The following is a 23,645-nucleotide window of genomic DNA, read 5'->3' on the forward strand; positions in this document are numbered from 1 at the left end:
CATCTGATTGGAACCTCACACCTCATTCAAGCCCAGTCTCTCTCTCAGAAGTCTTTGTTTGTTATAGTTTTAAAGTTCTGTCACGCGAGAGAGAGATCCAATCACCTCTGTTCATATTTGTTCTTCCTGTCACACACACCACTCTGTCCCTCGTATTACTGTGAGAGACAGACACGCATTGACCTGCTTATTTCCATATTAATCGTAGTCATCACGCTTTCTCTATGAGAATCTCAGCTGATTTAAATGCCCAAGGAGCACCCACCCATAGTCAATCCATTGTCTGGAATGTCTGGAATAGTAGACGGATAGAAAAAAGCAGGTAGAAAAAAAGCAGGTATTAGACTGACATGTTAAAGACGTCAGAGCGTGAGGGCTGTGAAAGGCCTGTGGCTCCCTATCCGTCAGAGCATAGCCACTGCCATCACAGCCAGGGACAAAGGTCAGGATGATAACCTGTTCATTAATTAAGCATGCTTTAAGGGAGATGAATTGTACTGATATGGAGCCTCTCTCTCTTTTCTTTCTCTTCCCCATCTGTGTCATTGACAAGGTGGATAAAGGGCTGAGGATGAAAGACAAGGGAAGAACTGGGGGAGGGAGGGAGGGAGGGAGGGAGGGAGGGAGGGAGGGAGGGAGGGAGGGAGGGAGGGAGGGAGGGGGAGGGAGGGAGGGAGGGAGGGAGGGAGGGAGGGAGGGAGGGAGGGAGGGAGGGAGGGAGGGAGGGAGAGAGAGAGAGAGAGAGAGAGCAAAAAGAGAGAGGAGAGAAAGAAAGAGAAAGAGGGGGATGTAAGCTCAGAGGAATTGCATAAGGTGATAAAGGAGCTTTAGAGAATCAGTCGGACACTGCAGTGAAAAACAAAACTTGTCTCATTTTTTAGCGGCTGCAGAGAGGAGGTGGGCCGGGTCTTATCCCAGGCTGCAGTACACCTGTTTAAAACCAGGACAAACCTGGAGTGAGTACTATTGTGAAACAATGTGAACGATAGCCAATTGCCTCCATGTCCAGAAAAACAAAAGTGCTTTATTTCTTCTAACCATCTATAATTTTTCTAGCATCTTCTGTGAGTCCTGTCGCTTCACTGTTAACCCCACACAACCCTCACTGAGATTGGGCTCTGAACCCAGCCACCTCTGCCTTTTCCAACAGCTCTGGTTCTTTGCCCTCTCCCCAGCCCAGGTCTCTTCTGATAGTCATCCCGACTTTATGGCCCCATGTCCTATTAGCAGTACTTCTAAAGCTAATTATGGCCCCAGCTCTGTACCCGACGGCTGCACAGAGAGCCCTGTCATCCCTCTGTTTGATGTGCTGGAGAACGGGGACAACTGTAATTAAGAGTCCAGATTCCTTGCTCCTCTCTATTTTTCTCTCTCTCTCTATTTCTCCACATGTCCTTCTCTCTCTCTCTCTCTGACAGTCTGACAGAACAATTTCTCCTCAGCTGGCCAGAGAAGTAGAGCTCTAAGGTAGACGATGAACAGACCTTCAATTTAGAGACACAGATGGAATAGGAGAGTGTGGTGATAGGCATGACAGGATTCTAATGAAGGATCATTGCCTATTAGCTAGGTGGAAAACCAGACTCAATCACAATCTGTCCATTTCCAAAGGTAACAGCTTTTCTGGGTTGGGTTTCTCAACTACCAACTAGCAATCTCCTCTAGTACTTAAGCAGGAACACAGAATGACTTAGAAAGGCAACACATACCGTAGGATGATATTGTTAGAAGAAACCATTAAAGTAACATTTCCAGTTCAGCTTTAAAAAAAAGACTGCTGTGGATGCTTGATTGGATTTGATTTGACCTCAGTGGTGTGAGGTTGACTCCGATACAAGCTAACTGTGAGTTGTCTCTGTTTTCCTCTGTGCACCTAGTACACCCAGTCCAAAGTGTCTGTCTTACGATGCTGAAGCACAACGCTACTCAATCAGTACAAGCACCAGTGTCAAAGCAAAGCATGTCAATCTGTTCAGAATAACTGGTGTAAGTTATTAAGTCAAATGTCTTACAAAGAGCTATAACCAAAAACAGCAAAGTCAGGAAATACACCCAGACAACAAGTCTCTTCAAAATAAAGGTGTTAGAATGAAGACTCGTGGAAAAACATGGATGCATGTATCTATTCCTCGACTTCTGATTCCAATGATGTTGTCACTATTTACAGCTTGTACTAAACCTCCTCCTCCACAATTGTTTATGTAAACAAAAGCTTAATTAGGTGAGTAAAGCCCCGTATCCTGGGTCCTCACTGACTCGATGACAGTAGGTCGTGAAGGGGGAGGGATAAATGAAAGAAAAGGGAAGTGTTGAAGGTAAAGAAAAGAGTACAAAGGGATTGTTATTGTCTCAGTGAGGCCTAGCAGTCGGCTGTCAGGCCTCAAAGTTGAGTATGATACATGCTGGCTCGGGGAGCCAGGCTGTGGGGTCAGGAAAACGGCAGGAGAGGGGATGGACAGGGGGTAGAGAGCAGTAGAGAGGGAGACTGGGCAGTGAGGTGAGGTTTGGGCTGCGGAGGCTTTCGGTTCAGATGTGGGCATGAGCATGGCCGTGCCTGTGGCCCTGGTCTCCTCCGTGGTGGCCTCCGTGTCCATGGCTGTGCCTGTGGCCCTGGTCTCCTCCGTGGTGGCCTCCCTCACCGTGTCCATGGCTGTGTTTATTGTGCTTTTTACGCTCCCATCTCCCACTGTGATCATGGTGCCGTCTGTAGCGGTGGGCTCGCCGGGCTAGAGAGAGGGAGAGAATGGTGTGAAAGGGGAGGAGTGAGGGGTAAGAAAGAGGGAGAGAATGGTGTGAAAGGAGGTGAAAGGGGAGGAGTGAGGGGTAAGAGAGAGGGAGAGAATGGTGTGAAAGGAGGTGAAAGGGGAGGAGTGAGGGGTAAGAGAGAGGGAGAGAATGGTGTGAAAGGAGGTTGAAAGGGGAGGAGTGAGGGGTAAGAGAGATGGAGAGAAGGGTGTGAAAGGATGTGAAAGGGGAGGAGTGAGGGGTAAGAGAGAGGGAGAGAAGGGTGTGAAAGGAGGTGAAAGGGGAGGAGTGAGGGGTAAGAGAGAGGGAGAGAAGGGTGTGAAAGGAGGTGAAAGGGGAGGAGTGAGGGTAAGAGAGAGGGAGAAGGGTGGAGGAGGTGAAAGGGGAGGGTGAAGAGAGAGGGAGAGAAGGGTGTGAAAGGAGGTGAAAGGGGAGGAGTGAGGGGTAAGAGAGAGGGAGAGAAGGGTGTGAAAGGAGGTGAAAGGGGAGGAGTGAGGGGTAAGAGAAAGGGAGAGAAGGGTGTGAAAGGAGGTGAAAGGGGAGGAGTGAGGGGTAAGAGAGAGGGAGAGAAGGGTGTGAAAGGAGGTGAAAGGGGAGGAGTGAGGGGTAAGAGAGAGGCGAGACCGGATGAGAGGGAGTAGAGGGGTGTGTGACAGGTAGAGCGGAAGCAACAGGGGAGAGTCAAGGATGAGATAGAGTGAGAGAGGTATATGAGAGGAGGGAGGGGGGGAACGAAATGTCAACACCACAGATATACAGCTCTCAACATCAGCCACTCAGCTCTGAGTGTCTACTCTAGTTTACATTGAACAGTGTGGGCGCCGAGCTCTCTACATGTATTAGGACTGTTCTCCCACTCACGGCCTGAGTAAGCCACTTCCTTCCTATGTTGTGCTGCCAAATTGGATCCGTTGTTCCTGGTTTGGGTTTGCCAACAAAAAGTCTACCTTGCCAGGACAATGATGACTAACAAACAACGATGGCAGGAAAACAACATTCAAAATGACCGGAATAAAACAAATAACAAGGCTCCATATTTTCACTTTAAACAGCAGCAATCCATTACATCAGTACGAGACGAATAAATATCACAGTTTGAAAGGTGAAAGGAGAATAAGGTTTCTAATGACTTCATAAAATATATCATTCTACAATATGAAAGATCCTACTGTCATCATAAAGAAAGATGGATGTTGTTCTGCAGAGTGACTTTTATTACTCTATGGGAGGATGGTAAAATAAAATGTTTCTTATTGGTGTTTCTGGCATTCCTCCAAATGTAGTTTTATCGACATAAAAAGGACATTACCATCATCACACAACCTCTATCTGATGAAAAGCTGTTCAAAATAGAGTACATGCTACAACTTCTATAGAGAGTCTTGTATTCCTACTGAATCTGATCTAATTGTCGTGTCCATTCCTCTCCTGTTGTTTGAGCATGAACCCCATAGACATAAAACGTAACCCTTTAGCGGTCTTGGTCACTCACACTTTGTACAGATGATCTTGGGCCGGTCCCACTTGCCGTTGGCACGACACTTGGCCGTGGGGACGTGACGTTGGAGGAACCCATCGGCACACTGGTAACGCACCAATGAATGAATGTCATAGTGGGACCGCTTACGGCCAATCAGAAAGGCGTTCTCCACGTTGGGGGGGTTCCCACACAGCACTGCCAATGGAGAGAGAGAGAGAGAGAGGGAGAGATAGAAGCACAGCAATGGATGAGTGGGACATGAGGTCATAATATGATGTCTATTACCAGCATTCACAGTGGTGTATATCACAGTCATTCTTTGCCTGGGTGCATGTCCCTTTTATGCCCTTGTCCCCCATGAGACCTCACGCTGACTCACTGACCTTTCAGCTCTGGCTAGAAGTTCCCCATAGGACCAGATCTAAGATCAGTTTACCCTCCATCAAATTTAGCATTCACTATTCAGGAGGAAAACACAAAATTGACCTTAGATCAGTGTGTAGGGGCAATTTCATCATACACAAACTATCTTAGAGGGCACAGGGGGCTTAGGGGCCACAGTGTGTGACAGGTGTTAGGAATGTACCCACGCTTGCATCTCATTGGCCGGATTAGAAGGGGGACAAATGAGAGACGAATGATGAGGAGGGTTGACTGGGGGTAAAGGTGCAGTTCCTCTGTCATTCCCTAGATGGCAGCCCTGCAGTTGAAACCTTAAACCCCCAGTACATTAACTAACCCTCAGACAGGTACCATTCAACAACCCATCTGCAGACTACAGTAAATCCTTCATTCGCTTCCTTGAAGTAATCGCTGATTGCTCATTTGAAACATGGTTGAAACACGTGGTGAAAATGAGAGGTCCATATGACATTCCTCATACATTGATGTGGAACTGTCAGATCAGTAATAACTCCAAGGAGTAGAGGAAAGGAGGGAAGAAGGGGAGGAAATATGTATTTTCCAGGTATCCCGGCATTGTGACTGCAGTACTGCCCCAGTGGGAGGTATGGTCTGTGACTGCAGTACTGCCCCAGTGGGAGGTATGGTCTGTGACTGCAGTACTGCCCCAGTGGGAGGTCTGGTCTGTGACTGCAGTACTGCCCCAGTGGGAGGTCTGGTCTGTGACTGCAGTACTGCCCCAGTGGGAGGTCTGGTCTGTGACTGCAGTACTGCCCCAGTGGGAGGTCTGGTCTGTGACTGCAGTACTGCCCCAGTGGGAGGTCTGGTCTGTGACTGCAGTACTGCCCCAGTGGGAGGTCTGGTCTGTGACTGCAGTACTGCCCCAGTGGGAGGTATGGTCTGTGACTGCAGTACTGCCCCAGTGGGAGGTCTGGTCTGTGACTGCAGTACAGCCCCAGTGGGAGGTCTGGTTTGTGACTGCAGTACTGCCCCAGTGGGAGGTCTGGTCTGTGACTGCAGTACTGCCCCAGTGGGAGGTCTGGTCTGTGACTGCAGTACAGCCCCAGTGGGAGGTCTGGTTTGTGACTGCAGTACTGCCCCAGTGGGAGGTCTGGTCTGTGACTGCAGTACTACCCCAGTGGGAGGTCTGGTCTGTGACTGCAGTACTGCCCCAGTGGGAGGTCTGGTCTGTGACTGCAGTACAGCCCCAGTGGGAGGTCTGGTTTGTGACTGCAGTACTGCCCCAGTGGGAGGTCTGGTCTGTGACTGCAGTACTACCCCAGTGGGAGGTCTGGTCTGTGACTGCAGTACAGCCCCTGTGGGAGGTCTGGTCTGTGACTGCAGTACTGCCCCAGTGGGAGGTCTGGTCTGTGACTGCAGTACAGCCCCTGTGGGAGGTCTGGTCTGTGACTGCAGTACTACCCCAGTGGGAGGTCTGGTCTGTGACTGCAGTACAGCCCCTGTGGGAGGTCTAGTCTGTGACTGCAGTACTACCCCAGTGGGAGGTCTGGTCTGTGACTGCAGTACAGCCCCTGTGGGAGGTCTGGTCTGTGACTGCAGTACTACCCCTGTGGGAGGTCTGGTCTGTGACTGCAGTACAGCCCCTGTGGGAGGTCTGGTCTGTGACTGCAGTACGTTCCCATGGGAGGTCTGGTCTGTGACTGCAGTACAGCCTCAGTGGGAGGTCTGGTCTGTGACTGCAGTACAGCCTCAGGGGGAGGTCTGGTCTCTGACTGCAGTACACGCTCAGGGGGAGGTCTGGTCTCTGACTACAGTACACGCTCAGTGGGAGGTCTGGTCTCTGACTGCAGTACATGCTCAGGGGGAGGTCTGGTCTCTGACTGCAGTACACGCCCAGGGGGAGGTCTGGTCTCTGACTACAGTACACGCCCAGGGGGAGGTCTGGTCTCTGACTGCAGTACACGCTCAGTGGGAGGTCTGGTCTGTAACTGCAGTACACGCCCAGGGGGAGGTCTGGTCTCTGACTGCAGTACACGCCCAGGGGGAGGTCTGGTCTGTGTCTGCAGTAATTACCTGTAGGCTATTAAAATATAATAATTCATAATATTTTGCAGGCACTTGTCTCCAAAGCGACTTACAGTCATGTTTGTATACATTTTACATATGGGTGGTCCTGGGAATCAAACCCACTATCCTGACATTGCAAGTGCCATGCTCTACTAACTGAGCTACACTAATCACATAGCCATGATATTACTTAGCCATGTAATTAGACACCTTAATAATGGCTAGCCATATCAGATTACCCCACTTTTAATAGTGCTAAAAATCTGTAAATTGTGTTAACAGCGTTTGTTTAGACTGCCAGTACAGTGATTGCTGCTGTGGCTCACACCTTAAATTCAGACAACCAGAAAACCCCAGTTTATTACTTACTGTGTTCAGTGTGCAGTAGCAGAGACTAGGAGGGACATTACTAACACTAGCGCGTGGTGTCAACAGATCAATAGACACAGGACCAGACATGGCACTCCATAACACAACCCAGATATGCCCTTACTGACTGGGTCTAGGTTGGGGATGGCTGGCAGGCGAGCAGGTGTGTGTGTGTGTGTCAGGCTGATGTAGTGTTGTTTTGAAAGCTGAAGACAGTTAAAGCCTGGATTCATCCGGCACTTTCTGAGCCCTGTGGGATGCAGCTACTCCTAGAGGCTATCATGTCTCAGCAGATTCGATTGGGGTGAGGTGGGTATGTTTACACAAACAACACGCAAGCATATTTTTTAACACACACATGCACGCACACACACACACTATCTACATTTACATTTACATTTAAGTCATTTAGCAGACGCTCTTATCCAGAGCGACTTACAAATTGGTGCATTCACCTTATGACATCCAGTGGAACAGTCACTTTACAATAGTGCATCTAAATCTTAAGGGGGGGGGGTGAGAGGGATTACTTATCCTATCCTAGGTATTCCTTAAAGAGGTGGGGTTTCAGGTGTCTCCGGAAGGTGGTGATTGACTCCGCTGTCCTGGCTTCGTGAGGGAGTTTGTTCCACCATTGGGGGGCCAGAGCAGCGAACAGTTTTGACTGGGCTGAGCGGAAACTGTACTTCCTCAGTGGTAGGGAGGCGAGCAGGCCACAGTGCCCTTGTTTGGGTGTGGGGCCTGATCAGAGCCTGGAGGTACTGAGGTGCCGTTCCCCTCACAGCTCCGTAGGCAAGCACCATGGTCTTGTAGCGGATGCGAGCTTCAACTGGAAGCCAGTGGAGAGAACGGAGGAGCGGGGTGACGTGAGAGAACTTGGGAAGGTTGAACACCAGATGGGCTGCGGCGTTCTGGATGAGTTGAAGGGGTTTAATGGCACAGGCAGGGAGCCCAGCCAACAGCGAGTTGCAGTAATCCAGACGGGAGATGACAAGTGCCTGGATTAGGACCTGCGCCGCTTCCTGTGTGAGGCAGGGTCGTACTCTGCGGATGTTGTAGAGCATGAACCTACAGGAACGGGCCACCGCCTTGATGTTGGTTGAGAACGACAGGGTGTTGTCCAGGATCACGCCATGGTTCTTAGCGCTCTGGGAGGAGGACACAATGGAGTTGTCAACCGTGATGGCGAGATCATGGAATGGGCAGTCCTTCCCCGGGAGGAAGAGCAGCTCCGTCTTGCCGAGGTTCAGTTTGAGGTGGTGATCCGTCATCCACACTGATATGTCTGCCAGACATGCAGAGATGCGATTCGCCACCTGGTCATCAGAAGGGGGAAAGGAGAAGATTAATTGTGTGTCGTCTGCATAGCAATGATAGGAGAGACCATGTGAGGTTATGACAGAGCCAAGAGACTTGGTGTATAGCGAGAATAGGAGAGGGCCTAGAACAGAGCCCTGGGGGACACCAGTGGTGAGAGCACGTGGTGAGAAGACAGATTCTCGCCACGCCACCTGGTAGGAGCGACCTGTCAGGTAGGACGCAATCCAAGCATGGGCCGCGCCGGAGATGCCCAACTCGGAGAGGGTGGAGAGGAGGATCTGATGTGGTCCTTCTGGTCCTTCTGTAGCTCAGTTGGTAGAGCATGGCGCTTGTAACGCCAGGGTAGTGGGTTCAATTCCCGTAACCACCCATACGTAGAATGTATGCACACATGACTGTAAGTTGCTTTGGATAAAAGCGTCCGCTAAATGGCATATATCTATATCTGATGGTTTACAGTATTGAAGGCAGCCGATAGATCTAGAAGGATGAGAGCAGAGGAGAGAGAGTTAGCTTTAGCAGTGCGGAGCGCCTCCGTGATACAGAGGAGAGCAGTCTCAGTTGAATGACTAGTCTTGAAACCTGACTGATTTGGATCAAGAAGGTAATTCAGAGAGAGATAGCGGGAGAGCTGGCCAAGGACGGCACGTTCAAGAGTTTTGGAGAGAAAAGAAAGAAGGGATACTGGTCTGTTATTGTTGACATCGGAGGGATCGAGTGTAGGTTTTTTCAGAAGGGGTGCAACTCTCACTCTCTTGAAGACGGAAGGGACGTAGCCAGCGGTCAGGGATGAGTTGATGAGTGAGGTGAGGTAAGAGAGAAGGTCTCCGGAAATGGTCTGGAGAAGAGAGGAGGGGATGGGGTCAAGCAGGCAGGTTGTTGGGCGGCCGGCCGTCACAAGACGCGAGATTTCATCTGGAGAGAGAGGGGAGAAAGAGGTCAGAGCACAGGGTAGGGCAGTGTGAGCAGAACCAGCGGTGTCGTTTGACTTAGCAAACGAGGATCGGATGTCGTCGACCTTCTTTTCAAAATGGTTGACGAAGTCATCTGCAGAGAGGGAGGAGGGGGGGGGTTCAGGAGTGAGGAGAAGGTGGCAAAGAGCTTCCTAGGGTTAGAGGCAGATGCTTGGAATTTAGAGTGGTAGAAAGTGGCTTTAGCAGCAGAGACAGAGGAGGAAAATGTAAAGAGGAGGGAGTGAAAGGATGCCAGGTCCGCAGGGAGGCGAGTTTTCCTCCATTTCCGCTCGGCTGCCCGGAGCCCTGTTCTGTAAGCTCGCAATGAGCCATCGAGCCACGGAGCGGGAGGGGAGGACCGAGCCGGCCTGGAGGATAGGGGACATAGAGAGTCAAAGGATGCAGAGAGGGAGGAGAGGAGGTTGAGGAGGCAGAATCAGGAGATAGGTTGGAGAAGGTTTGAGCAGAGGGAAGAGATGATAGGATGGAAGAGGAGAGAGTAGCGGGGGAGAGAGAGCGAAGGTTGGGACGGAGCGATACCATCCGAGTAGGGGCAGTGTGGGAGGTGTTGGATGAGAGCGAGAGGGAAAAGGATACAAGGTAGTGGTCGGAGACTTGGAGGGGAGTTGCAATGAGGTTAGTGGAAGAACAGCATCTAGTAAAGATGAGGTCGAGCGTATTGCCTGCCTTGTGAGTAGGGGGGAAGGTGAGAGGGTGAGGTCAAAAGAGGAGAGGAGTGGAAAGAAGGAGGCAGAGAGGAATGAGTCAAAGGTAGACGTGGGGAGGTTAAAGTCGCCCAGAACTGTGAGAGGTGAGCCGTCCTCAGGAAAGGAGCTTATCAAGGCATCAAGCTCATTGATGAACTCTCCGAGGGAACCTGGAGGGCGATAAATGATAAGGATGTTAAGCTTGAAAGGGCTGGTAACTGTGACAGCATGGAATTCAAAGGAGGCGATAGACAGATGGGTAAGGGGAGAAAGAGAGTATGACCACTTGGGAGAGATGAGGATCCCGGTGCCACCACCCCGCTGACCAGAAGCTCTTGGGGTGTGCGAGAACACGTGGGCGGACGAAGAGAGAGCAGTAGGAGTAGCAGTGTTGTCTGTGGTGATCCATGTTTCCGTCAGTGCCAAGAAGTCGAGGGACTGGATTGAGGCATAGGCTGAGATGAACTCTGCCTTGTTGGCCGCAGATCGGCAGTTCCAGAGGCTACCGGAGACCTGGAACTCCACGTGGGTCGTGCGCGCTGGGACCACCAGATTAGGGTGGCCGCGGCCACGCGGTGTGGAGCGTTTGTATGGTCTGTGCAGAGAGGAGAGAACAGGGATAGACAGACACATAGTTGACAGGCTACAGAAGAGGCTACGCTAATGCAAAGGAGTTTGGAATGACAAGTGGACTACACGTCTCGAATGTTCAGAAAGTTAAGCTTACGTAGCAAGAATCTTATTGACTAAAATGATTAAAATGATACAGTACTGCTGAAGTAGGCTAGCTGGCAGTGGGTGCGTTGTTGACACTACACTAATCAAGTCTCTCATCAAGTCTCTCACTCACAAACACCCACTCACGCACACGCACGCTTCATTCCCAGCCAATGTCGTGCCCTGCAGCTGTCACGGCAGGCAGCTGAGTTAACTTCTTCGAGATAGGGGGCGCTCTTTTCATTTTGGGATAAAAAAACGTTCCCGTTTTAAACAAGATATTTTGTCATGAAAAGATGCTCGACTATGCATGTAATTGACAGCTTTGGAAAGAAAAAACTCTGACGTTTCCAAAACTGCAAAGATATTATCTGTGAGTGCCCCAGAACTAATGCTACAGGCGAAACCAAGATGAAATTTCATACAGGAAATGGTCCAGATTTTGAATGCCCTGTGTTCCAATGTCTCCTTATATGTCTGTGAATGCGCCAGGAATGAGCCTGCACTTTCTGTCGTTTCCCCAAGGTGTCTGCAGCATTGTGACGTATTTGTAGGCATATCATTGGAAGATTGACCATAAGAGACTACATTTACCAGGTGTCCGCCCGGTGTCCTCCGTCAAAATTATTACGTAATCTCCAGCTCCATGCGCGTTCCATTTTCTTCAGAGGAGAAAGTCAACTGCCACGAATGATTTATCATCGATAGATATTGAAAAACACCTTGAGGATTGATTCTAAACAACGTTTGCCATGTTTCTGTCGATATTATGGAGTTAATTTGGAAAAAAGTTTGATTTGTAATGACATAATTTTCGTTTTTTTTCTGACCCAAATGTGATGAACAAAATGGAGCGATTTGTCCTACACAAATAATCTTTCAGGAAAAACTAAACATTTGCTATCTAACTGAGAGTCTCCTCATTGAAAACATCTGAAGTTCTTCAATGTTTACTTACAGGCACTTCCCAACAATGTAGAGAGAAAAAAGAGAAATAATATAAAAATAATAACACAAGGAATACATTCACAATGAGTAACAATAACTTGGCAATATACACGGGGCACCAGTACTGAGTCGAAGTGCAGGGGTACGAGGTAATTTAGGTAGATATGTACTGTACATATAGGTAGGGATAAAGTGACTAGGCAACAGGATAGATACTGTAATAAACAGTAGCAGCAGTGCATGTGATGAGTCAAAAGACTTAGTGCAGGGATGGGCAACTTTAATGGGGTGTGGGGCCCACAAAACAATATCATGAGTGGCTTGTTTTAAAGCAGGTTTGCTGCAATTGTACACAAGGCTTTACAGAGGGTGGTGTGTACGGCCCAGTACATCACTGCTTGGTATGGAAACTACTCGTCCGACCACAAGGCTTTACAGAGGGTGGTGTGTACGGCCCAGTACATCACCGCTTGGTATGGCAACTACTTGTCCGACGACAAGGCTTTACAGAGGGTGGTGTGTACGGCCCAGTACATCACTTCTTGGTATGGCAACTACTCGTCCGACCACAAGGCTTTACAGAGGGTGGTGTGTAAGGCCCAGTACATCACCGCTTGGTATGGCAACTGTTCGTCCGACCACAAGGCTTTACAGAGGGTGGTGTGTACGGCCCAGTACATCACCGCTTGGTATGGCAACTGCTCGTCCGACCACAAGGCTTTACAGAGGGTGGTGTGTACGGCCCAGTACATCACCGCTTGGTATGGCAACTACTCGTCCGACCACAAGGCTTTACAGAGGGTGGTGTGTACGGCCCAGTACATCACCGCTTGGTATGGCAACTGCTCGTTCGACCACAAGGCTTTACAGAGTGTGGTGTGTACGGCCCAGTACATCACTGCTTGGTATGGAAACTCGTCGTCTGACTACAAGGCTTTACAGAGGGTGGTGTGTACGGCCCAGTACATCACCGCTTGGTATGGCAACTACTCGTCCGACCACAAGGCTTTACAGAGGGTGGTGTGTACGGCCCAGTACATCACCGCTTGGTATGGCAACTACTCGTCCGACCACAAGGCTTTACAGAGGGTGGCGTGTACGGCCCAGTACATCACCGCTTGGAATGGCAACTACTCGTCCGACCACAAGGCTTTACAGAGGGGGGCGTGTACGGCCCAGTACATCACTTCTTGGTATGGCAACTACTCGTCCGACCACAAGGCTTTACAGATGGTGGTGTGTACGGCCCAGTACATCACTGCTTGGTATGGCAACTACTTGTCCGACCACAAGGCTTTACAGATGGTGGTGTGTACGGCCCAGTACATCAGCGCAGCCACACTTTTGTAGAGGCTACCATTTTGTCCGCCTGCCTACAAAAGGAGGGCTGCAGTGATGTACTGGGCCGTACACACCACCATCTGTAAAGCCTTGTGGTCGGCAGAGACAGTGGCAGGTGTTCTAGGTGTTCTAGGTGTTCAAGGTGTTCCAGGTGTAGTTGGTAACAGGCATGTAGAGGCAGAGACAGTGGCAGGTGTTCCAGGTGTTCCAGGTAGGGTTGGTAACAGTCATGTAGAGACAGAGACAGTGGCAGGTGTTCCAGGTGTAGTTGGTAACAGGCATGTAGAGGCAGAGAGAGTGGCAGGTGTTCCAGGCGTAGTTGGTAACAGGAATGTAGAGGCAGAGACAGTGACAGGTGTTCCAGGTGTTCCATGTAGAGTTGGTAACAGGCATGTAGAGGCAGAGACAGTGGCAGGTGTTCCAGGTGTAGTTGGTAACAGGCATGTAGAGACAGAGACAGTTGCAGGTGTTCCAAGTGTTCCAGGTGGGGTTGGTAACAGGCATGTAGAGGCAGAGAGAGTGGCAGGTGTTCCAGGTGTAGTTGGTAACAGGCATGTAGAGGCAGAGAGAGTGGCAGGTGTTCCAGGTGTTCCAGGAGGAGTTGGTAACAGGCATGTAGAGGCAGAGACAGTGGCAGGTGTTCCAGGTGTTCCAGGCGTAGTTGGTAACAGGCATGTAGAGGCAGAGACAGTGGCAGGTGTTCCAGGTGTTCCAGGCGCAGTTGGTAACAGGCATGTAGAGGCAGAGATAGTGGCAGGTGTTCCAGGTGTTCCAGGCGTAGTTGGTAACAGGCATGTAGAGGCAGAGAGAGTGGCAGGTGTTCCAGGTGTTCCAGGCGTAGTTGGTAACAGGCATGTAGAGGCAGAGAGAGTGGCAGGTGTTCCAGGTGTTCCAGGCGTAGTTGGTAACAGGCATGTAGAGGCAGAGACAGTGGGAGGTGTTCCAGGTGTCCAGGTGTAGTTGGTAACAGGCATGTAGAGGCAGAGACAGTGGCAGGTGTTCCAGGTGTTCCAGGTGTAGTTGGTAACAGGCATGTAGAGGCAGAGACAGTGGGAGGTGTTCTAGGTGTTCAAGGTGTTCCAGGCGTAGTTGGTAACAGGTATGTAGAGGCAGAGACAGTGACAGGTGTTCTAGGTGTTCCAGGCGTAATTGGTAACAGGCATGTAGAGGCAGAGACAGTGGGAGGTGTTCCAGGTGTCCAGGTGTAGTTGGTAACAGGCATGTAGAGGCAGAGACAGTGGCAGGTGTTCCAGGTGTTCCAGGTGTAGTTGGTAACAGGCATGTAGAGGCAGAGACAGTGGGAGGTGTTCCAGGTGTCCAGGTGTAGTTGGTAACAGGCATGTAGAGGCAGAGACAGTGGCAGATGTTCCAGGTGTTCCAGGCGTAGTTGGTAACAGGCATGTAGAGGCAGAGACAGTGGCAGGTGTTCTAGGTGTTCTAGGTGTTCAAGGTGTTCCAGGCGTAGTTGGTAACAGGTATGTAGAGGCAGAGACAGTGACAGGTGTTCTAGGTGTTCTAGGTGTTCAAGGTGTTCCAGGCGTAGTTGGTAACAGGTATGTAGAGGCAGAGACAGTGGCAGGTGTTCTAGGTGTTCTAGGTGTTCAAGGTGTTCCAGGTGTAGTTGGTAACAGGCATGTAGAGGCAGAGACAGTGGCAGGTGTTCCAGGTGTAGTTGGTAACAGGCATGTAGAGGCAGAGACAGTGGCAGGTGTTCTAGGTGTTCTAGGTGTTCAAGGTGTTCCAGGCGTAGTTGGTAACAGGTATGTAGAGGCAGAGACAGTGACAGGTGTTCTAGGTGTTCTAGGTGTTCAAGGTGTTCCAGGCGTAGTTGGTAACAGGTATGTAGAGGCAGAGACAGTGGCAGGTGTTCTAGGTGTTCTAGGTGTTCAAGGTGTTCCAGGTGTAGTTGGTAACAGGCATGTAGAGGCAGAGACAGTGGCAGGTGTTCCAGGTGTTCCAGGTGTAGTTGGTAACAGGCATGTAGAGGCAGAGACAGTGGCAGGTGTTCCAGGTGTTCCAGGTGTAGTTGGTAACAGGCATGTAGAGGCAGAGACAGTGGCAGGTGTTCCAGGTGTTCCAGGCGTAGTTGGTAACAGGCATGTAGAGGCAGAGACAGTGGCAGGTGTTCCAGGTGTTCCAGGCGTAGTTGGTAACAGGCATGTAGAGGCAGAGACAGTGGCAGGTGTTCCAGGTGTTCCAGGCGTAGTTGGTAACAGGCATGTAGAGGCAGAGACAGTGGCAGGTGTTCCAGGTGTTCCAGGCGTAGTTGGTAACAGGCATGTAGAGGCAGAGACAGTGGCAGGTGTTCCAGGTGTTCCAGGAGGAGTTGGTAACAGGCATGTAGAGGCAGAGACAGTGGCAGGTGTTCTAGGTGTTCCAGGCGTAGTTGGTAACAGGCATGTAGAGGCAGAGACAGTGGGAGTTGTTCCAGGTGTTCCAGGCGTAGTTGGTAACAGGCATGTAGAGGCAGAGACAGTGGCAGGTGTTCCAGGTGTTCCAGGCGTAGTTGGTAACAGGCATGTAGAGGCAGAGACAGTGGCAGGTGTTCCAGGTGTTCCAGGCGTAGTTGGTAACAGGCATGTAGAGGCAGAGACAGTGGCAGGTGTTCCAGGTGTTCCAGGCGTAGTTGGTAACAGGCATGTAGAGGCAGAGACAGTGGCAGGTGTTCCAGGTGTTCCAGGAGGAGTTGGTAACAGGCATGTAGAGGCAGAGACAGTGGCAGGTGTTCCAGGTGTTCCAGGCGTAGTTGGTAACAGGCATGTAGAGGCAGAGACAGTGGGAGGTGTTCCAGGTGTTCCAGGCGTAGTTGGTAACAGGCATATAGAGGCAGAGACAGTGGCAGGTGTTCCAGGTGTCCAGGCGTAGTTGGTAACAGGCATGTAGAGGCAGAGACAGTGGGAGGTGTTCCAGATGTTCCAGGCGTAGTTGGTAACAGGCATGTAGAGGCAGAGACAGTGGCAGGTGTTCCAGGTGTTCCAGGCGTAGTTGGTAACAGGCATGTAGAGGCAGAGACAGTGGGAGGTGTTCCAGGTGTTCCAGGCGTAGTTGGTAACAGGCATGTAGAGGCAGAGACAGTGGCAGGTGTTCCAGGTGTCCAGGCGTAGTTGGTAACAGGCATGTAGAGGCAGAGACAGTGGGAGGTGTTCCAGGTGTTCCAGGCGTAGTTGGTAACAGGCATGTAGAGGCAGAGACAGTGGCAGGTGTTCCAGGTGTTCCAGGGGACTTCTGGCCCAACTGCTCCAAAGGACCAGGGTGCTCTAACTTGGACTTGAGGTGTGTGTGTGTAAGAGAATACTTTGAACTGTATATGAATGAGAATTTGAGTATTTGATAATAGTCTCTGTTTGTGTGTGCGTGTGTGCATATCCATGTGTGTGTGTCTGTGACAGACAGATGCCTTCACCGTGGCCCATCCTCCTGATCAGGGTGACTCATGCCAGCCTGCTCTGTGGTCTGTCCCACAGCATTATGGGTAACACTAATTACCCAGATGACGTGCATCTCTGATTGGATACTGCCTCCTGGCTCTCTCTCAAGAGGAACAGGTCTGAGTGTCAGCCACACGCCAGTCATCAGCCAATCACATCCTACTGCCACTGATGAGCAGCAGACCCCAGAACAACACCACTAAACAGTAGGAATCAAGACAGAATATGCTCTGCTGTAAAGAAGGAGTGTAGTTGGGCTGAAGATTGACGGATTGACTGAAAGTCAGCTTTCCAGTTGGAGCCATTAAGTAAGACCTGTGACAGTGTGTCATCAACTATGGGTTAAACCTCTGTATAATGAGAGAAAAAACATGCTGTAAATACTATATGTAACATAAAGAGTAAATACCTTCACATCCATAGTGGAAAGTTGATCTGACTCTAGGGCAGTGGTCCCCAAACTTTTGTGTGGCATGAGTGACTTATCTTAAGTCTTCTAACTAATTGGTGACCATTCAGATTAAGTAAATACTCTTTCTAGTCTGAGGCCAATTTTAAATCAGCAGCCGAAATGATCTAGCAGTGACCCACCAGTGAGTCCAGAGTCTCCTGATCTTCCATTTCCTTAAACACCGTTCTGGATTCTGGCCAGCCGTCTCAACCTACCTATAAACCCTACTTGGCTGGCTATTAATACCCTGTCTCTCTGTCTGCCCCAAATGCAAATCAGGGACCATCAGCTCCAATAAGCACTGGCTTCTCTGGCGTCTCACACTCCTCACAGCACCATGACAGCGCAGATCCACAGAGGCCTGACAATGTGACAGTGGAACTTTACCAGACAACCCTAAAACTTTGTGTGAAACTCTTCCAACAACGCTTCACACAAAGGAGGAGCATTTTGTTGTGGATGAAATGTTCTGAGAATTCTCAGCCCCTGGGTTGACAGTAAAACCCTCAGTAGTAGTGGTTTAAAGGAGCTGTCTGAAGTGGAAAGCTCAGCTACAGGTGAGCTGACTGGGTTTGGAGGTGAGCTGACTGGGTTTGGAGGTGAGCTGTCTGGGCTTGGAGGTGAGCTGACTGGGCTTGGAGGTGAGCTGACTGGGTTTGGAGGTGAGCTGACTGGGTTTGGAGGTGAGCTGACTGGGTTTGGTGGTGAGCTGACTGGGCTTGGAGGTGAACTGACTGGGCTTGGAGGTGAGCTGACTGGGCTTGGAGGTGAGCTGACTGGGCATGGAGGTGAGCTTTCTGGGCTTGGAGGTGAACTGACTGGGCTTGGAGGTGAGCTGACTGGGTTTGGTGGTGAGCTGTCTGGGTTTGGTGGTGAGCTGTCTGGGTTTGGAGGTGAGCTGTCTGAGCTTGGAGGTGAGCTGACTGGGCTTGGAGTTGAACTGACTGGGCTTGGAGGTGAGCTGACTGGGTTTGGTGGTGAGCTGACTGGGTTTGGAGGTGAGCTGTCTGGGCTTGGAGGTGAGCTGACTGGGCTTGGAGGTGAGCTGTCTGGGCTTGGAGATGAGCTGACTGGGCTTGGAGGTGAGCTGTCTGGGCTTGGAGGTGAGCTGACTGGGCTTGGAGGTGAGCTGTCTGGGCTTGGAGGTGAGCTGACTGGGCTTGGAGGTGAGCTGTCTGGGCTTGGAGGTGAGCTGACTGGGCTTGGAGGTGAGCTGTCTGGGCTTGGAGGTGAGCTGACTGGGTTTGGAGGTGAGCTGACTGGGTTTGGAGGTGAGCTGACTGTGCTTGGAGGTGAGCTGACTGGGCTTGGAGGTGAGCTGTCTGGGCTTTGAGCTGTCTGGGCTTGGAGCTGTGAGCTGTCTGGGCTTGGAGGTGAGCTGACTGGGCTTGGAGGTGAGCTGTCTGGGCTTGGAGGTGAGCTGACTGGGCTTGGAGGTGAGCTGACTGGGTTTGGAGGTGAGCTGACTGTGCTTGGAGGTGAGCTGACTGGGTTTGGAGGTGAGCTGACTGGAGGTGCTGACTGGGTTTGGAGGTGAGCTGACTGGGTTTGGAGGTGAGCTGACTGGGTTTGGAGGTGAGCTGACTGGGTTTGGAGGTGAGCTGTCTGGGTTTGGAGGTGAGCTGACTGGGTTTGGAGGTGAGCTGACTGGGTTTGGAGGTGAGCTGACTGGGTTTGGAGGTGAGCTGACTGGGTTTGGAGGTGAGCTGACTGGGTTTGGAGGTGAGCTGACTGGGCTTGGAGGTGAGCTGTAATTGTGTCAACCTATTGTCCAGACTGACTGATTGAAGAGGCTAAAATGGTCTCGCTAACATGCAGGACACTTTAAAGTATTCTTTCATGTATTTAAAGCACAGCAGAAACATGATATCACCTCCTCTTCAACTCTCAGTCCTTTTCGCCCCCTCTCTTTCTTCATCCCCTCTCTTTCTTCATCCCCTCTCTTTCTTCATCCCCTCTCTTTCTTCATCCCCTCTCTTTCTTCATCCCCTCTCTTTCTTCATCCCCTCTCTTTCTTCATCCCCTCTCTTTCTTCATCCCCTCTCTTTCTTCATCCCCTCTCTTTCTTCATCCCCTCTTGATTCTTCACTTTTTCACATTATCAGACTCTCTCCCCTTCCCTCCCTTCCTCTTTCTCTGTCTCACCTGTTCCCTTCTTGCAGACGTAGGGCAGGTTGTAATTGCAGGGCACATCGTTCCACTTGCCGTTCTCGTGGGCGATCATCACCACACAGTCCTCTCCCCCCGCAAAGAAGTTATCCGGCTGGTTCTCACGCCAGTTTTCATATTGCTGTATCACAGTCACAGACACAGTCACAAACGCAGGTACAATCACAGTCACCGACACAGTCACAAACACAGGTACAGTCACAGACACAGATACAGTCACAGACACCGATATAGATACAGTCACATGGCCCAGTCACAGACATAGTCACAAACACAGGTACAGTCACAGTCACAGACATAGTCACAGAGTAAGGGTACAGTCACAGACACAGATACAATCACAGACACAGATACAGTCACAGACACAGACACATATACAGTAACAGACACATAAACAGTCACAGACACAGATACAGTCACAGACACAGATATAGATACAGTCACATGGCCCACTCACAGACACAGTCACAAACACAGATACAGTCACAGATGCAGTCACAGACACAGATACAGTCACAGACACAGGTACAGTCACAGACACAGTCACACAACACAGTCAGAACAAAAAGAAAAGTGGTAGATAGCATCATTATCCATGCAGTATGAAACAGACTGTTTCATTGTGCTCTTTTATTGAACGACACTTATGGTCTTTCTCCAGAGGTATAGACCGACAAAGAGTAATGACAGCTCTGAAATAACACCAGGCACATAGGAGCTGCCTCTAGGGAGATAGAAGTGGTGAGTAGTGCAGGATGAAAAGTGATTCAGAGAGCGAGGGTGTACATGTACATGTATTGACACGTTCACTCAATTTCCCCCGGACCTTTAGCTGACATCCACCTCCTCGCTACGACACATGAGGATAAAAGAGTAATCCTCTCTCTCTCACCAGGTCCATGTTGTCAGTCCACTGGAAATCCTCCTCTACTGTTCTGTCGTTCAGGCCGATCCAGGTGTTGTCATGGCTCAGATCTGAACAGCGACAGGGAAAAACACACCCATACACCACCTGTCATTTAAAAAGACAACCAGCAGTATTTACTGCAGAATAGTTATGCATATTCTGTCTCCAAGGCACCACCAGCCATTCCCTCAGGGAGGTTCAGCTCGGATCTGAACACAATCTCATCCCTCCATAGCAGAAGGCAGAAGCAGCCAGATCTTTGTGGACGGTGCAGCATTGATGAGATCTGGGTGTAATGGAATTTCAATCATGGTGTTCCTGATTAACATCATTATGGGGCCCATTAATCTTTCTAATGGCTGTGCTCCCTTTATTACCGAGGTGGAGACGTCCATTCTACAGGCAATTAAACAAACTTTTTGGTAAATGTGTCTGTTAAGGAGAGGATGAGTGAGGACGAGTGGGGAAAGGATAGCTCTGTCCGTTCGGGGACTGGGAGGGGCTCCCATGCTCCTATCATGCATTTCTTTCTTTTTCCATCCCTATCTTCCTCTGTCTCTCCCTCCATCACTCACTCTCTCCCCCATCCCTCTATTCCTCTGTCTCTCCCTCCATCACTCTCTCCCTCCATCCCTCTATTACTCTGTCTCTCCCTCCATCACTCTCTCCCTCCATCCCTCTATTCCTCTGTCTCTCCCTCCATCACTCTCTCCCTCCATCCCTCTATTCCTCTGTCTCTCCCTCCATCACTCTCTCCCTCCATCCCTCTATTCCTCTGTCTCTCCCTCCATCACTCTCTCCCTCCATCCCTCTATTACTCTGTCTCTCCCTCCATCACTCTCTCCCTCCATCCCTCTATTACTCTGTCTCTCCCTCCATCACTCTCTCCCTCCATCCCTCTATTACTCTGTCTCTCCCTCCATCACTCACTCTCTCCCTCCATCCCTATCTTCCTCTGTCTCTCCCTCCATCACTCACTCTCTCCCCCATCCCTATCTTCCTCTGTCTCTCCCTCCATCACTCACTCTCTCCCTCATCCCTATCTTCCTCTGTCTCTCCCTCCATCACTCTCTCCCTCCATCCCTCTATTACTCTGTCTCTCCCTCCATCACTCACTCTCTCCCTCATCCCTCTATTACTCTGTCTCTCCCTCCATCACTCACTCTCTCCCTCATCCCTATCTTCCTCTGTCTCTCCCTCCATCACTCACTCTCTCCCTCATCCCTATCTTCCTCTGTCTCTCCCTCCATCACTCACTCTCTCCCTCATCCCTATCTTCCTCTGTCTCTCCCTCCATCACTCACTCTCTCCCTCATCCCTATCTTCCTCTGTCTCTCCCTCCATCACTCACTCTCTCCCTCATCCCTATCTTCCTCTGTCTCTCCCTCCATCACTCACTCTCTCCCTCATCCCTATCTTCCTCTGTCTCTCCCTCCATCACTCACTCTCTCCCTCATCCCTATCTTCCTCTGTCTTCTCCCTCCATCACTCACTCTCTCCCTCATCCCTATCTTCCTCTGTCTCTCCCTCCATCACTCTCTCTCTCCCTCATCCCTATCTTCCTCTGTCTCTCCCTCCATCACTCTCTCTCTCCCTCATCCCTATCTTCCTCTGTCTCTCCCTCCATCACTCTCTCTCTCCCTCATCCCTATCTTCCTCTGTCTCTCCCTCCATCACTCTCTCTCTCCCTCATCCCTCTATTCCTCTGTCTCTCCCTCCATCACTCACTCTCTCTCCATTCCTCTATTCCTCTCTTCCTCCATCCCTCTCTCCCTCCATCCCTCTATTCCTCTGTCTCTTCCTCCATCTCTCTCTCCCTCCATCCCTCTATTACTCTCTCTCCCTCCATCACTCCCTCTCTCCCTCTATCCCTCTATTCCTCTGTCTTTCCCTCCATCACCCACTCTCTCTCATCCCTCTATTCCTCTCTTCCTCCATCTCTCTCTCCCTCCATCCCTCTATTCTGTCTCTTCCTCAATCTCTCTCTCCCTCCATCCTTCTATTCCTCTCTCTCTCCCTCCATCCCTCTATTCCTCTGTCTCTCCCTCCATCCCTCTATCCCTCCATCCGTCTCTTCCTCCATCTCTCTCTCCCTCCATCCCTCTATTCATCTCTCTCTCCCTCCATCCCTCTATTCTTCTGTCTCTCCCTCCATCCCTCTATTCCTCTCTCCCTCCATCCCTCTATTCCTCTCTCTCTCTCATCCCTCTATTCCCCTCTCTCGCTCCATCCCTCTATTCCTCTCTCTCTCCCTCCATCCCTCTATTCCTCTCCTCTTCTAACTCTAACTGGGATGGCTTCTGGATCAGTGCCAAAACATGAGACTACACTTAATTATAAATTCTGTAAGGTAGTAATGATTGAAAGACACCCACCGTTGATGAAGTCCTGCTCGTGGAGTGCGTGTATGCTGGCCAAGTGTCCGCTGTGCTCCCTGCAGTCCTTCTCTGCGTCCTCCCAGGTATGTCTGCGGCTGAAGTACCTGTAGCAGTGGCCATGGAACTTCCTCCATGTGTGTTCACAGCCCTCCGTGTCTGCACAAAGAGCGAGAGAGCAAGAGCGAGACAAAGAGATGGAGAGAGAGAAAGAATGTAAACATGTTTCTCATGCCAATAAAGACCCTTGAATTGAATTGAAATTGAATTGAGAAAGAGAGAAAGACAAAGAAGCCTTGTGAAAGGCAAATGACAACAAATGACAACAATCCCCAGAAATATCTTCCAGTGGAGACACTCTCCAGGCTGATTAAGCCCTGTCACAGCCATGTCACAGCCATGTCACAGCCATGTCACAGCCATGTCACAGCCATGTCACAGCCCATGTCACAGCCCTGTCACAGCCATGTCACAGCCATGTCACAGCCATGTCACAGCCCTGTCACATGTCACAGCCATGTCACAGCCCTGTCACAGCCATGTCACAGCCATGTCACAGCCCTGTCACAGCCATGTCACAGCCCTGTCACAGCCCTGTCACAGCCATGTCACAGCCATGTCACAGCCCTGTCACAGCCATGTCACAGCCCTGTCACAGCCCTGTCACAGCCATGTCACAGCCCTGTCACAGCCATGTCACAGCCATGTCACAGCCCTGTCACAGCCATGTCACAGACCTGTCACAGTCCTGTCACAGCCATGTCACAGCCATGTCACAGCCCTGTCACAGCCATGTCACAGCCATGTCACAGCCCTGTCACAGCCATGTCACAGCCATGTCACAGCCCTGTCACAGCCATGTCACAGCCCTGTCACAGCCATGTCACAGCCCTGTCACAGCCCTGTCACAGCCATGTCGCAGCCCTGTCGCAGCCATGTCGTCACAGCCATGTCACAGCCATGTCACAGCCATGTCACAGCCCTGTCACAGCCATGTCTCTGCCCTGTCAGCACTGAGCCTCTCCCTCCCTCCATCCCTGTCACAGCCCTGTCAGCACTGAGCCTCTCCCTCCCTCCATCCCTGTCACAGCCCTGTCAGCACTGAGCCTCTCCCTCCCTCCATCCCTGTCACTGCCCTGTCAGCACTGAGCCTCTCCCTCCCTCCATCCCTGTCACTGCCCTGTCAGCACTGAGCCTCTCCCTCCCTCCATCCCTGTCACTGCCCTGTCAGCACTGAGCCTCTCCCTCCCTCCATCCCTGTCACTGCCCTGTCAGCACTGAGCCTCTCCCTCCCTCCATCCCTGT

At 50.8% G+C, this 23,645-nt stretch overlaps 1 protein-coding gene across 1 annotated transcript in view; it reads right to left on the reverse strand.

The window, feature by feature from the left end:
* Positions 1-734: 734 nt before the first annotated feature.
* ncanb (neurocan b) overlaps positions 735-23,645 on the reverse strand; it is a 380,232-nt gene continuing 357,321 nt past the window's right edge. Inside the window, exons 12-16 of the mRNA XM_046304575.1 lie at positions 22,341-22,499; positions 19,951-20,033; positions 19,035-19,179; positions 4,238-4,420; positions 735-2,726 (exon numbers count right to left, since the gene is read on the reverse strand). Coding sequence (XP_046160531.1) covers positions 2,527-2,726; positions 4,238-4,420; positions 19,035-19,179; positions 19,951-20,033; positions 22,341-22,499 — 770 coding nt within the window. The 3' untranslated portion in view covers positions 735-2,526. The remainder of the gene's footprint in view (positions 2,727-4,237; positions 4,421-19,034; positions 19,180-19,950; positions 20,034-22,340; positions 22,500-23,645) is intronic.

Source organism: Oncorhynchus gorbuscha, linkage group LG02 (assembly GCF_021184085.1).
Source record: "Oncorhynchus gorbuscha isolate QuinsamMale2020 ecotype Even-year linkage group LG02, OgorEven_v1.0, whole genome shotgun sequence".
Taxonomy (NCBI): domain Eukaryota; kingdom Metazoa; phylum Chordata; class Actinopteri; order Salmoniformes; family Salmonidae; genus Oncorhynchus; species Oncorhynchus gorbuscha.